Genomic DNA, 15,261 nt, shown 5'->3' with positions numbered 1-15,261 from the left:
ATTGCTGACGGAGACTCAGTGCTCCCTACGTTATTTAATTTATTTAATTGTGATAAAATAGAGCTATTAATAACATTCTTCTGTGTAATATCCTTTCTCCACTAAAATATTGTGTTTTTGTATGCATATATGTGAATGTGTGTGTATTGTGTTCAGACAATGATTGCTAATAGCATTCAGTTGGGTGGTAGGAGCTACTGAGTCCAGTATTCAGCTGAAGTTCCATGAACATCAGTTTATTTACACATGGGGTAGGATTTTTACCTTGGCGGGCGGACCCAGGAGTGGCTGTGAAACCGACCCCTGCCCGCGATCAAACCCTGACCGTAATTTCATGTTGGCTGGCCGATTAACGGCCAGCCAGTGTGAATCGCGCGGCAACACTCAACGCTGCCGCGGTGGGGGCGGGAGGAGGGCAAGTGCTGAAATGTGCACATGCGCAAAGGTGAAAGCTCCCTGAGGGCACAGAGCTGCCTCAGGGAGTTGAAGATTTTAACATTACAAATGAAGAGTTGAAAAATAAGGAAACACGTCTCCTCATGTGAGCAGGGGCATGTTAAAAATGAGTTTTAAAAGTTATTTTTTAATCTCTGGTCGAAACCTCATCCCACGTGTGGATGAGGTTTTGCAAAAAATGCAAAGGCCACATGGCCTAGTCACCCACCCGCCAACCGAACGGTTGGACGGGCAGCGAAAAATTCGATTTAATTAATTGATTAAGGGCCTTAATAGGCCTCTTAATGGTCAGTGGTCGCGCTGCCACCTCTTGCACGCGCCCACTGAGTGAAATATCGCGAGAGTGCGCGATGACGTCGGGACACTCGCCCAACGTCATTGTGCACTATTCTACTCCCGTTTGGGTTGGACGCAGTCACCCGACGAGGGGAAAATTCTGCCAAGTATTATCAGTATTTATGTTTGAACTGTGTGATTTATTTGCTGTCAAGTTCAGTAAGCCTTATCTATGATGTAATTTCTATCCAAAAGGGTTAATGCAAGAACAAAACAAAAGATTGTTAATATAAATGGTGATTCTTAATTTAGTCTATTCTGAAGCAGGACTAACGATAAGAATTCCTAATTAAGGTCAGTCCACACCATAAGAGATGAAGGCAGCAATGGCATAAAATTCATCAAGGTGATCGTCCACCTTATTGAATTGTTTTTGTCTAGAGGCCAGTTTCAAGTCTTCATTTACAATTGTTTACTTCCACTGACAAAATCTGCTTTCCTGCATCCTGTTCCAGTTTATATACACACTCTAACCCCATTATGTTTTACACAGGTCAGACAGAAGATGCTGTACGCAGCAACTCGGGCCACTGTGAAAAAGGAGTTTGGTGGAGGACACATTAAGGATGAATTATTTGGAACAGTGGAGGTACTGTGATACTTCATTTTAATGGATGAATATTGCAAGATACGATCTGTTAATTTTTCACTTTTCATGTGAAATTTTGAAAAATGCAATGCATAACATACAAATTCATTTTTTGCAACCAACCTTCAGAAGTGTATTTAAAATTATAATAACTGGAGGTGTTTCGTTTCCTGGAATTTGCTGTTAGTCATCTTATTCTAAAGTTACGTTCCCTTGTTCTGGATTCAGTTTCTAGCAATAAGCGTCATTCCTGAATAATCTGTCAATTCCCACTATTATTTTTAAAATTTCACCCTTAAATCAAAACAGAAAATGTTGGAAATACTCAATAGATCGTGCAGTATATGTGGAGAGAGAAGAAGAGTTAACATTTCGGGTCATTTCAGTCCTTAAATTCCTCAACTCCACGTAATGCAAACTGCATTTACCCAGTCCCTTCATCCAGGTATCAGCCTGTGAATCATATATTTTTCCAGGAGCAGCATAGCCTCCCCAGTCTAAAATCAATAATCCTAAAAAGCTCTGACCAGTGCTTTAATAACTGCGCCATGAACTTTTGTTTTTATCAAACCTTTTCTGATGAAGCGTGGCATCCATTTATCTTTCCGATCGCTTTTAGCATCTACAAACTGGTTCTTCATGACTTATGTACCTGAACCCATAAATCATGTTGCTCACTTATTCCTCTACTGCTATCCGCTTCCCTATTTAAATTATACCTCTATCTGTCATTCTGATGTCCAGTGTTACTTTAAATTGCCTTTCGCAATTTTCTGTCCTTTGCACAATTCCCTTTATCTCAAACATTGCCTCCTAAACATTTTACTTTCTATTCCACAAGGTTTTAAACACAGCTCCAAATTTACTCACTTTTTTGATACACTCTGATGGAAACTATCTGAGCCCAGATATTTGTCCTCAATCTTGTTATTTTGGCCGCAATCCTGTCCCTTTATCCATTTCATTTCTCAATTGTTTGTATTAGTCCTTGTAAAACTTCACTTCTCTAATCTCTAATCTTCCCTTTACTTCTGGTAATATATCCTCTTCCACTATACAACTGAAGGAAAAAAATAATAATTTGACACTTCTACCACATCCTTATCCTTTAACTTCATCAATTTAAATCTGGTTTGAATGGGTCCATTTCTTCTTTTACCACATCCTTCTACGTGACTTATTTACAAAAGCCTTCAATACTGCCTAGATCTTATCTGAAGTATTTTTTCAGACTCCCTTATGATTGAGATTTGAAATATAATTTTGTCCCTCCGAGTCTTGATGAGGTTCACAGGCATGCTGAAGACAGTTCATTTTAGGAATTAATAACACAGTTAATTGACGCAGATGATCTTGCCACCCATGCTGCACACCGCAATAAGAAATTAGTGCAACAAAAACAGAAAATACTGGGGAAACTCAGCAGGCCTGGCAGCATCTGTGGAGAGGGAAACAGAGTTAACTCTGAAGAAGAATTGTACAGTCTCAACACGTTAACTCTGTTTCTCTCTCCACAGATGCTGCCAGACCTGCTGAGTTTTTCCAGCATTTTCTGTTTTTGTTTCAGATTTCCAGCATCCGCAGTATTTTGCTTTTATCTTAGTAAGAAATTAATGCAATTTGCCTTAACTTGCCTTGCTGGTAATATCAATTCTAGTAGCAATTTGATTTTGCATTTGTTAATATTCTGATATTGAAAATCGCTATGTTTTTCCCAACAGGAAGATGTCTGTTTTAGTGGCTATCAGAAGCATGTCCTGTCCCGCTTGGGACCAGCACCACTTACAGCAGCTGAGGAGGAGCTGAAGCAGATTAAGATTAATGAGGTAACAATACCATCAATTCTGTATCGCCATCCGCTTTCCTGTGGTTCCCTTTGTTCAACAGTTTTCATAATATGAAAGAACATGGCAGTTTACTTTATCTGTCTCTGCACGGATCATGAAACTAGTTACATAAACAATGAATTCTAGGAATATGCAAATATTTCTATTTGATTTACTGGGTGCAGTAAATAAATATACAACAAAAGGCTATTTCAGGCTGCTTTGCGTGAATTTAAATTAAACAAAAATCCCATTGGTATAAAGATATTTTTTAAATGCAGAATACTTTATTATCATCATTAAAAGATGTTATTTGGTAATGATATCGTGATGATGAGCCCGATATAGATGATTGCACCCAAGCCAGTCATTGAAAAAAATAATGCCAGGTATTCTGTTGAATAGATAGCCTTATTTAAATAAAATACCTACTATATCCCCTTGTAAGTTATTCTGTCTAGTACTGGATATTTATTTGCTATCCTGTCGCTTACATTTGTACAAAATCCATTTACGGATGCCAGAATGAGATTTTTCTTTTAATTCTGTCAAGCCTTGGATTCACGTTTATCACAAAGCGGTTTGCTCCATAGGTTAATCAGTCATGAATAATGGAGACTTTTTCTCTTGTGAGACGAAAGGTCTTCTTTTAAAAAAGACTTGCTAACCTGATTGTGACAAAAAGTATTTCTGTGGCTGTGGGTTGACTTCACTGTCTTTTGCAGGATAAGGTGATCCAGGTAGGTACTTAAACATTTTCTGTCATTTGCTTTATCTTGTGTCTTTTTGAAGTGAGCTTGACAAAGTTTTGAATTTTTATTAAGAATGGAATTAGTGATATCAGAGTCCAGTACAATGCAGCCTTTCATTCGTGTCTGATGAGATCAGAAAAGGAAAATGTTAAAGGGGCAGTGTTACCATGGTAAAATTCCTCCTAAGATGTTTCATCATATTTGTAGTCAAGTAAAGGCTGAAGCAGTGTACAACATGATAATATCACTTTGCCAATTGCAGATTACACATTTAGATTGTCACAAATAACAATTGATAAGAATCAAAAAAGTGGATTTGCAAATCTTGCTGTTATTCCTGCAGTCACTTACATTGCTGTAGCAGTCGCTGTAAACTTTCCATGGCAGAATCGAGGATACTCAATTCTGACTGCTCCAAGAATGAAGCCCCCACCAAAGTTCTCCAGCATGGTGGCACCACCCATAAATAGTGCAGTCAGTTTTAAAAACATACTTCACACAGCAACTGACTCCATTTACTGCTGGGTTGCATGAACAGAAATGCATTGTTTTTGAACTGAAAATTTGATGCATGTCAAATCCCTGTGTGCCAATTAGAAACTGAGTTGGCTTCAGGCCCAGAAAAAAGCTTGACCATTCCTATCCCTCCCCAATAAATTCAGCTGAAATCTTTGAGCCTAAATAGTGCCATGTGTTTATCAGATGTGACCTGCTAGGTAGGTGCAGCACATTATAACAGCTACCTGGTTTTTCCATTTTACAATGTTAGCAGTCCACACCCACCTTGCCTTTAAGCTGTGGGGGGTGCACAATCAGAATATGTGCCACACTCGGGACAAACAGGCCACATACCAACTGTAGTCCTTTTAAGATGGGTGAGTGCGCAATAGCGCAGCAATCTTAAAAGGACTACAGAGGTATGAAACGGGCCATGCACAACAAAGGGAAATTAGCAGGAACGTTGGTCCAACCTTTTAAATTAGATTGTTTCACATTTTTCTAAAATTCAAGGATCTATACATGCCAACAAGATTCAATTAAATATGAGAATTCCTATATAATTGAGAGCACTGGAATTACTTGTTCATATACTCACTAGCAACCTCCAGTCTGCATCTACCCTGATACCGCAAAAGTCAAGGGCTACTCACATGGGGAATTGCATACATAAGGTTTCTAGTAATAAAAGCTAGAATTTAGACTTAAATAGGGATAGTGTCCTCAAACACCATATAATCCTTACCAATGTCTCAGAACATTCTTGCATCCTGTATTTTATTCTCCAAGATAGCTTGGAGATAAACGACTCAGTGGAATTTGTCCAGCCCAGCACCCCTAGCTACCAGGAGTGGTACTCTGCATAAGAGCTCACAGTTCCTGATGTTATTACAAGGGGGCATTCTGCCCACAGCGGTCAGTGATAAAAGTGGGTAGTTGGAGGAGGAACAAGGCAGTAGTGGCCCAAACTCATACAAGGAAATTCAACACTTATCTGCTAGGTCTCTTTACTTCCATTAGCCTTTGAAGTAGTTAGTGTGTGCACAGCCCTCACTCCAACTAATCTGACTTAAAATGGCAATGAAGGTTCTATTAATGTCATACAGCTCCAATTTCCATTCTAAAAGTGGCCTGAAACAAACAAGCATTTTGGACACCCAGCAGTCGGCCCCTTTCAAAATGGAGCCAGCCGCATTGTAGGTAAGGCTACTTGACCCTGATTTTGAGCCTGTTACTACCCCAGTAAACCCTGGCAGAGGCAGTGATGACTGACCTCAAAATATGTCTGCTCTTGGGTTGCCTCTGCAGTTATCTGCATAAAACACAAGAAAAGGGACAATTATAAGTGTATATTTATTTGACAGAAATGTAATAAGTCTTGTTTGTGGTATGTGTTTATGCGTGTGTCTGCCTGCTTTTGGTGTTGCAATTTATTTTGCTTCCTATAGTTGTTCTGGCTGCAGTGTGGTGAAATGTGCATGTCTTGTCAGTTGTTCCTTTTCTGATACTGCTTTGTGCTTTGCAAAGATTGTTTCCTTATCAAAAACTGAATGCAGTTGCGTTTTTATATATCTAACCTCTAATTGAAAACAAAACTCAGTCAATGCAACTCTTTAGAAATGGTTGACTATCCCTGGATCACCGTCATGACCTTAAGCAGTCAATGAAAGCAGAGTTGGCAAACGTCTGGGAACAGTTACCAGGCTTCCCTAGGAGCCTTAGAAATTATGCTAAGCTCAAAATACAGACAGTATAAAAAGAGGAACTATTATGCAGAGTAGATGCTTTCAAAAGCTGGCTGTAAACTCTACATCTGTTGCAGTGTTTTTCCCTCAATATTTTTCACTCCTTTTCTGAAGAAAGTAATTCATGCCTCACCACTAGCTAACTGCGAATCTGTGTGAACCGAGATGATGAGCAGTGCCAGGCTATTTAATATACATGACTTGTCTGCCCTGTCCTTACCCGACATCCACACCTGTGTGCTTCATACTGCAGGTCGCTGGATAGTGATCAGGAGAGGAACTGATTGACTTTATCCCTGCCTCTCCTCTTCCTAAGCCATTTGTGGGTATCTTTACTGCAGCCCCAGTTATGATCAGGTAACTGAGCACTGACTACAAATGGAGTCTGGTCTGTCTGGCTCAGTATTTTGCATCATGTACTCAACCAGACAACATTTTAACAACTTCAGATCTTTAAATGACAAAGTTCCATTGTGTTAACTTCTTCATTTTCATTTTCACTTTATGCCCCCCCCCGGATTGATTTGAATTGAATTGAATTATCTGATCTTTGTTGTGATTTTCCTTGTGCAATTAAGAATAAATAAGAATTGTAAGTTAATGAGGTAGTTGCTGAATTAATGTGTATCGTGAGGCCAATTTTCAGACATTTTGCAATGTCACAAGATTATTTATAACTAAAAGCATTATTATAATGTGACTCTAGATTGACTAGATTGAATTTTCAATACAAAAAGCATGCAATTTTTCCCCGCAAAAATGTGAAGGGCAAACAAGTGCACTATATGCAAAAAATCATTTCTGAGCACATAACCGTGTGTGTGCTTTTATGGCAGTAAATGTAAAACAACTGCACAGATGACAAAATATTCTTTTCCATTATCAAAAATGCTTTTATGCTCTCCCCTGCGCTGCCTGGTGATCCAAAGCATCTCTAACCAAAATTATTTTTTGTGGGTTTTTTACACAATTAATTCTGAACTTCTGTGACTCTTCATCTATCCTAAGCTTGTCACCTTTTTAAAATCATGCCCATTACAATTATGTGACTGCCATTCCATTACACTGAAATTGTCACGTTGCATTTTTTCAAAAATGATGGAATTTTGAAAATTGGCCTTCTGGTTAGCAATCAGTTCATATGTGTTTTATCATGTCTGGAAGGAATGTTTAAAGTGTGCAAGAATTCGCCGTGGAATATTCATCAGAATGGTAAAGGTTGTTGTTTTGTTCTATGCAATATATAGTTGACCTTCAACTTTGTTACATGTATGTGGAATGTTACCTGTGTAAGTTTGTGTATATGTGTTTTTAACAACGCATAAATGGATATAAATTGTATTCAGCTTCAACCTAGCCATGTCTACAATTGTATACAGACAATAAACGACATTAAAACTAAACTAAATTTTTATCATTTTTTAAAATTGAAAATATAGTTGATTGAAATTGAGCTTTTATTCCAAAAATGGAACAGGAGAGGGACACAGTTTTAGATCCAGCAGAATGTCCGACCATCTGGGTAACCAATTAACATCACCATTTGTCATAGAAGGAGATCCAAACTGACTAGGTTAGGCAGCCTATCAGTGGCACAAAATAAAAGTGCTGGCAGTGTTAAATCTGCTGCTAGATGTCACTATCACCTGCTTCAGAATTATTCCATCATATCCAATTTGCAAATCCTGCTGAAGACATATAGGGCCAAGAGGTTACCATAATACATACATTGTCTCCTATTTTACTGGATTATGTTACAGTGGATGGACTTAAAATTTCCAAACTCCAAATCTAACACGAAAGCAGGGCTGACTGATTACTTAGCCTCCAGAACTATACACCATGGGCACAATCCTCAGAAGGGCTGGAACGGAGGCGGGCAGGAGCTAAAAATAGCCCTTTTGGCCAGTGTGCTAGTTTCCCAGCTCCATCCCACCCTCTTTTCTCCCTGGCTATTTTTTCAGAGATGTGATGCAAGGCGTGGCAGGTCTACCTGCCAGCAAAAGATGGGTAGCCAGCGTGGCTAATTAAGGAGGCTGACTAGGATTTTCCAGTCAGCTTTGAGATCCCCAGATGTGGCTGGGGCCAGTTCAGGTGCATGGAGGAAAACGATTTGCGGGGGGTGGAGGGGTTGGTTTCAGTGATCCGGGTAGGCCTAGAAGCCATCCATGCTTGTTGGGTGCTGCAGCAACCAAAGGCTTTCCTATAGAGGAGCTCCCCCCCTACTTCCCACACACCACCCATCCACAGCGGTGGCCTGGCTGCAAAAGCTATTTTTTAATTTAAATTTGTAAAAGTTGGAGAGAGGTCACAGCCATTTTAAGCACCCTCTCCCCTACTTACCTTGCATTGCAGTCTCCTTTCAAGCTGGAAGGCCTCTGATTGGCCGTCCAGGTTCGAGAGCTCACCGCCGACCTTAATTGGACAGCAAGCCTGTCCTCTGGCCATTAATTGGACACTCTGGTGAACATCACAGTGAGTGACAGTTTCCCACACTGTGCAGGTTTCTAACTCACATTTCAGCCTGATGTTCAGCTGCCTGCAGGGAAAATCCTGCCCCATGTCTTTGCCAGGCAACCTGAATATTCAGCAATCCAATTACAACAAAGTTGGTCAGTTCTTACTATTCATACTTGGATTTTATGTATACTTGCCTGTGTGTGTACAGTAAAAACACCCATGAACATAGCTAGGGATGGTCAGAACAAAATCTCTGCATTCAGAGATTAATTCCTGTTACTCGGCATTCCTTTATAGTGGTTCAAATAATTAACTGTTCAACTGAATGGAAATTTATAGGAAATGCTGGTTTATCAGACTTGTACAAATAAAGTTCACCTTCAAGGACACAGACAAGGTAATGGCTGGTCAAGCAAATCTCTCTTGACACTTGACTATATATTGTACCTGTGACGAACGAAATGTGTACCATTTAAGTGGTCATGTGTTATCTTGTTCCAGCTTGGCTTTGTGGCTTGTGAGAGGTTCTCAATTCAGAACCACTTCATACTCATAAGCAAATCAATTGACAAAACATCCATTACTGTTATTTACTGCATGGACAATTGCTGATAATTACTGCGGATCAAACAAAGACAGGCATTGCATTTCCAGTGCCTGGTATTACGGAGCTTTGCTATCATGTTTTTACTTTCTGCTGCATTTTTCTGCCCTTCCACATGCCTTCAGAAGTCCAGCGGCACAATGGTAGGCCTTCATTTCTTCATATTGGTTTCTGTTGTTTTATCTGTTCACTACCTACAGCATTACCGATGATTAAAGAGGCCTGGGTTTCCCTTAGCTAGTAAAACTGTCAAAAATGTTATGCTCTCTGGCTAGCTTGACAACAAAGTAAAGACTTGCTCTTTTGAATGTTTTACTTTAAAAATAATCCAAGGCTATAAATCCAGATCTCCCACCTAGCATGCTTGACATCCCTTTGTTAACAGTGAATTTTATCATTTTGTATTTGATTAATTGCATAATGTGAACATATTCCTTTATGATGAATAGTTGATTATTTTAAATCTGACAACAAATGCAGTAATTGGATCATGGTACTTTTTTCATATGCAAAGAAGTGGAAAAATCAAAACTTATAGTTTTATAGTTGGGTATTCTTCCCTTTCCCACTCAAAATGGCCTGACCCTTCTCCACCTCTGGGTTTTATTTGGTAGCTCAACTGAGATATAACAAACGATGATTGCCAACATAATGGCATTTGAATGGATTTTTGGAAGGAGGCTATTTCAGGATATGACGCAGTTTAATATTTTCCTATAATAACCACAAATCCTGTTGATAATAGGGTCAAGATAAAATTATAAGAAGGAGAGAAAAGAACAGAAAACCTGGATGGGTCTAAATGAGTTAGATAACTGGATAATCCAGTTCCAATCCGGACAACGCACTATATACCCTGCCGCAAGCACTCATTTCATTTTCAGGGAGTATTTATAGAACTTTCAGAGGGCCAAAAGTAATGAAGCAAAAATTTGGGATGTTCAGCTTTTTCACCTCAGTTGGACCCTGTCCTGTTAGCAACATTTAGATAACATTCTCCTTTTCCTCACAGCACCACTAGCAGCTCCAGTAGCATGCAAGCCACCTCTAAACCCCATAAGTGATTGATTTATCCCTATAATCACTAATCCCATTTCCAGCCAAGTATCTATGCAGCTCCTTTTTGAAAGAGATAATTACCTTTAGTGAGAGTGTCTTTCGCACCTCATTGTTGAGGAAATGATTTTATAAATTGCGAGCCTCACCTGAAGTTTATTGATTTTAAACTAGTGCCTGCTGACTCTGTGCTCATGTCTCAGTCAAATAGCCTGCATACCTCTACATCATTTCTGCCTCTTGTAATTTTACTCACCAGTTAATCCACAGAAGTTTACAAACCCATGCCAGACCAAGTCAGCCTATGCATACAAACATATGAAATAGGAGCTAGGGACAGAATTTTCCCTCCCATCGGGAGGATGGGTGGGGGAGTTCAGGAGTGGGCGAGTGGAGGCGCACCTCTGATAAGCACCCCCGAATGGGGGCGCGCCGCCAATTTATGTGGGTGGGCCAATTAAGGCCCACCCAGCGTGACATCCGCCAGGAGATGCTATGCGCTCCCTGTGCGGGTGGGGGGGGGTTCCCTGAACCAAGAGTGTGCTCTTTCGCGCATGCGCACGAAAGAGCGCACTCATCTCCCTGAGGCTAAGTGCTGCCTCAGGGAGATCAGCTCCAAATGCAAAAATGCTAAAAATAGAAAAATAAAATTTCCTTGACATGTTCCCTCATGTGATACTGTCACATGAGTTGGGACATGTCCATCACTTTTAGATAAACTTTTATTAAATTTTTAAAAACCTACATGAAACCTCGTCCCGCCCGTGGATGAGGTTTCATGCTTTCTCTGAAACCCGCCAGGGCCCCTGGCCTGCCCGCCAACCTTAAGGTTGGATGGGTAGGTCCGTTAATGATAATGAGTTTGTCAATGGCCTCAATAGGCCATTGACAGGTCGGCGGGCGCAGATTCGGCTGAGCCCCCTCCGACCTGAAAATTGAAATGATGCGGGGTGACGTCGGGTGTTCCGCCCAATGTCATCCCGCGTCATTTTACGCATCAGCGAGAGGGCTCCGCCCCCCGATTGGCAACCGGGAAATCCTGCCCCAGGAGTAGGCTACTCAGCCCTTTCGAGTCTGCTCCTCCATTCAATACGATCATGACTGATCTGATTGTAACCTCAACTCCACATTCCCACTTTCCCCCCCGATAACCTTTAACCAACTACAACCTATTACCAAGTCACTGCAAATATTGTGCTCTAATCAAAAATCAAGAGGTGCATGACTTGCATTTATATAGCACCTTTCACAACCTCAAGACATCCGAAAGGGCTTTGCAGCCAATGAAGTACTTTTGAGGTGTAAAAACTGGCTGCTACACTTCCAACATTACAACAATTTGTGCACAGCATTGAGATAATGACCAGATATCATTTTTAGGGGATAAATATTGGCCAGAACACTGGGGTTAACTCCCTGTTGTTCTTCAGAAAGTTCCATAGGATCTTTTATGTCTTTTATGAGACCAGGTAGACCTGGTCTCATTTTAACATCTCATCCAAAAGGTGGCATTTCTGAAGTGGTAGAAATGAGTTTTATGCTTGTCTCTCTCAAGTTGTACTTGAACCAATAAGCTTCTGACTCACAGGCATGAGGATGCACCCACTGAGCCACAGCTGTGTACCCTAGCACAGGATACTTGGCCGAAATACCTCTCTGACACATGGTAATGACATGGCAGACTGAAACTCAATCTTCAGTAAGGCAATCTGATCAGATTTTGGAGCTGAATGTTTAATATAATAGCTGTGTCCTAAATGACATGTGCAATTCAAAACTCACCCATTTCTTACCCCACCGCCATGAATTCATGAATCAGTAATGTAAGGAAGGGGTTCTCAACCAGCAGTCCACATGCCCCTAGGGGTCTGCAAGAATATTTCAAGGGGTCCACTAAAAGTAACCAGTAACTCTCATTATTGTCTCAAATTTTTGCCCGCCTGATCAAAAATCTTTGCTTATCCTGTCCTGAGTTAGCTGTGTCCAATTTGGTTGTTTGGTTTATTCAGCCTTTCAGATGGGCGATGCAAAACCAATCAACGCAACGATTACAGGTGGGGACAGGGTCAGGGAACATAGTTCTGCTTCAGCCATGGCGATGCAGGGTGACCAGGGTGAAAGATGCACCAGCATGGGCCAACAGGGAGTACATTGAGGTTATCACCAACAGCATCAAAAAGATGGTGTGTTTCCTCAATTCAATTAGTAAGAAGCAGCAGCCAGTGAATAATAAGTGACCATCAATGACAATGGAGTCACCAAAAGAGAACTTCCTCTTTAGGTCCACCCACTGGATGCCCACAGTGCTGGCCTGCTTCAGCTTGTATCCTGTGTTAATTTGTCTCTGACTTGAGAGTCATGGAAAAATAAAATTGCATCTAATTTCCAGTTATCAATCTAAAGTGGGTGGACTTGTGGTTGGGTTTTAAGTCACTTATGTAAAAAATAGACTTAATGACTGTCAGAATATATTATACGTAGATTTTCTCCTTCAAAGATATAACCCTAAATATCACAAGCATTGTGCCATTCTTTCATTCTCATGAAAGAACCTGTTGAATGCTCCAATGCTGATGCATTATCTCAACCTTGTATGCTGCTTTAAGTTAACCAGACCCTAAACAACAGTGCATTGAAATCTACCAAACTGAATGTTGGTAAAGAGGAATATCTCTTAATTCTATAACATCACTGTGCCCAACAATGCATATTATGGCAGACATTTTTAAGATCTCTTTCAGCAGCAACTTGCATTTATATAGCACCTTTAATTAATAATAACCCTTCACAAGAGTATTATAAAACAAAATTTGACACCAAGCCACATAAGGCAATATTAGGGCAGATGGCCAAAAGCTTGGCTGAAGAGGAAGGTTTTAAGGAGTGTCTTAAAAAGGAAAGAGAGGTTGGCGAAGGAATTTCAGAGTTTAGGGCCTAGGCAGCTGAAGGCACAGCTACCAATGGTGGAGCAATTAAAATCCGAGATGTCCTAGAGACCAGAATTAGATGAGTGCAGATATCTCGGTGGGTGATTGGGATAGAGGAGATAACAGAGAAAGGGAGGGGTGAGACCATAGAGGGATTTGGAAACCAGGATGAGAATTTTAAAATCAAGGTGTTTCTTCACAGGGATCCAGTGTAGGTCAGCAAACTCAGTGGTGACGGATGAATGGGACTTGAGGTGAATAAGGACGTCCCAAGTGTCAGCAGAGTTTTGGATGATGTCAAGTTTACAGAGGGTAGAATGTGGGCAGCCAGCCAAAAGTGCATTGGAATACACAAGTCAAGGGGTCACAATGGCATAGATGAGTGTTTCAGCAGCAGATGAGCCAAGGCAGTAGTGGAGTCGGGCAGTGTTAGAGAGAGAGAAATAAGCAGTCTTACTGCCAAAAGTTCATCATTCACTTAAAACAAAAATACCTGGGAAAACTCAGCAGGTCTGACAGCATCTGTGGAGAGGAACACAGTTAACGTTTCGAGTCCGTATGACTCTTCAACAGAACTAAGGAAAAATAGAAAAGAGGTGAAATATAAGCTGGTTTAAGGGGGGGGTGAGGCAGGTAGAGCTGGATAGAGGGCCAGTGATAGGTGGAGATAGCCAAAAGATGTCATAGACAAAAGGACAAGGAGTTGTTGAAGGTGGTGATATTATCTAAGGAATGTGATGATAGGTGACATTAAGGGTAGAAAGCAGGACGAGCAAGGTACAGATAGCCCTAGTGGGGATGGGGTGGGGTGGGGGGGGAAGGGATCAAAATAGGCTAAAAGGTAGAGATAAAACAATGGATGGAAATACATTTAAAAACAATGGAAATAGTTGGGAAAAGAAAAATCTATATAAATTATTGGAAAAAAGGGGGATCGGAAAGGGGGTGGGGATGGAGGAGAGAGTTCATGATCTAAAATTGTTGAACTCAATATTCAGTCCAGAAGGCTGTAAAGTGCCTAGTCGGAAGATGAGGTGCTGTTCCTCCAGTTTGCGTTGAGCTTCACTGGAACAACGCAGCAGGTCAAGGACGGACATGTGGGGATGAGAGCAGGGTGGAGTGTTGAAATGGCAAGCGACAGGGAGGTCTGGGTCATGCTTGCAGACAGACTGAAGGTGTTCTGCAAAGCGGTCGCCCAGTCTGCGTTTGGTCTCTCCAATGTAGAGGAGACTGCATTGGGAGCAACGAATGCAGTAGACTAAGTTGGGGGAAATGCAAGTGAAATGCTGCTTCACTTGAAAGGAGTGTTTGGGCCCTTGGACAGTGAGGAGAGGGGAAGTAAAGGGGCAGGTGTTGCACCTTCTGCGGTTGCATGGGAAGGTGCCGTGGGAGGGGGTTGAGGTGTAGGGGGTGATGGAGGAGTGGACCAGGGTGTCCCAGAGGGAACAATCCCTGCGGAATGCCGCCGGGGGGGTGAAGGGAAGATGTGTTTGGTGATGGCTTCATGCTGGAGGAGTTGGCGGAAATGGCGGAGGATGATCCTTTGAATGCGGAGGCTGGTGGGGTGATAAGTGAGGACAAGGGGGACCCTATCATGGTTCTGGGAGGGAGAGGAAGGTGTGAGGGCACATTCCTTAGATAATATCACCACCTTCAACACCTCTTTGTCCTTTTGTCTATGACATCTTTTAGCTATCTCCACCTATCACTGGCCCTCTATCCAGCTCTACCTGCCCCACCCCCCCTTAAACCAGCTTATATTTCACCTCTTTTTTATTTTTCCTTAGTTCTGTTGAAGAGTCATACGGACTCAAAACGTTAACTGTGTTCCTCTCCACAGATGCTGTCAGACCTGCTGTGTTTTTCCAGATATTTTTGTTTTTGTTTTGGATTTCCAGCATCCGCAGTTTTTTGCTTTCATCATTCACTTCTTACCTCTAGTTTCCAAACTTGCTTAGTGCAGCAGTCCCTCATTACTGCCCTGGAAGTTATGCAATAAATCTTCTAGTCAC

General features: G+C 41.3%; 1 protein-coding gene across 1 annotated transcript in view; it reads left to right on the top strand.

The window, feature by feature from the left end:
- The window catches only part of twf2 (twinfilin actin binding protein 2), a 119,449-nt gene that overhangs the window by 89,026 nt on the left and 15,162 nt on the right, over window positions 1-15,261 (top strand). Inside the window, exons 4-5 of the mRNA XM_078543198.1 lie at window positions 1,286-1,381; window positions 3,103-3,207. Coding sequence (XP_078399324.1) covers window positions 1,286-1,381; window positions 3,103-3,207 — 201 coding nt within the window. The remainder of the gene's footprint in view (window positions 1-1,285; window positions 1,382-3,102; window positions 3,208-15,261) is intronic.

The sequence above is a fragment of the Cetorhinus maximus genome, chromosome 6 (genome assembly GCF_964194155.1).
Source record: "Cetorhinus maximus chromosome 6, sCetMax3.hap1.1, whole genome shotgun sequence".
In the NCBI taxonomy this organism is placed as follows: Eukaryota; Metazoa; Chordata; class Chondrichthyes; order Lamniformes; family Cetorhinidae; genus Cetorhinus; species Cetorhinus maximus.
Note: the sequence above shows the minus strand (reverse complement) of the source record. Positions and strands in the feature narration are given on the sequence as shown.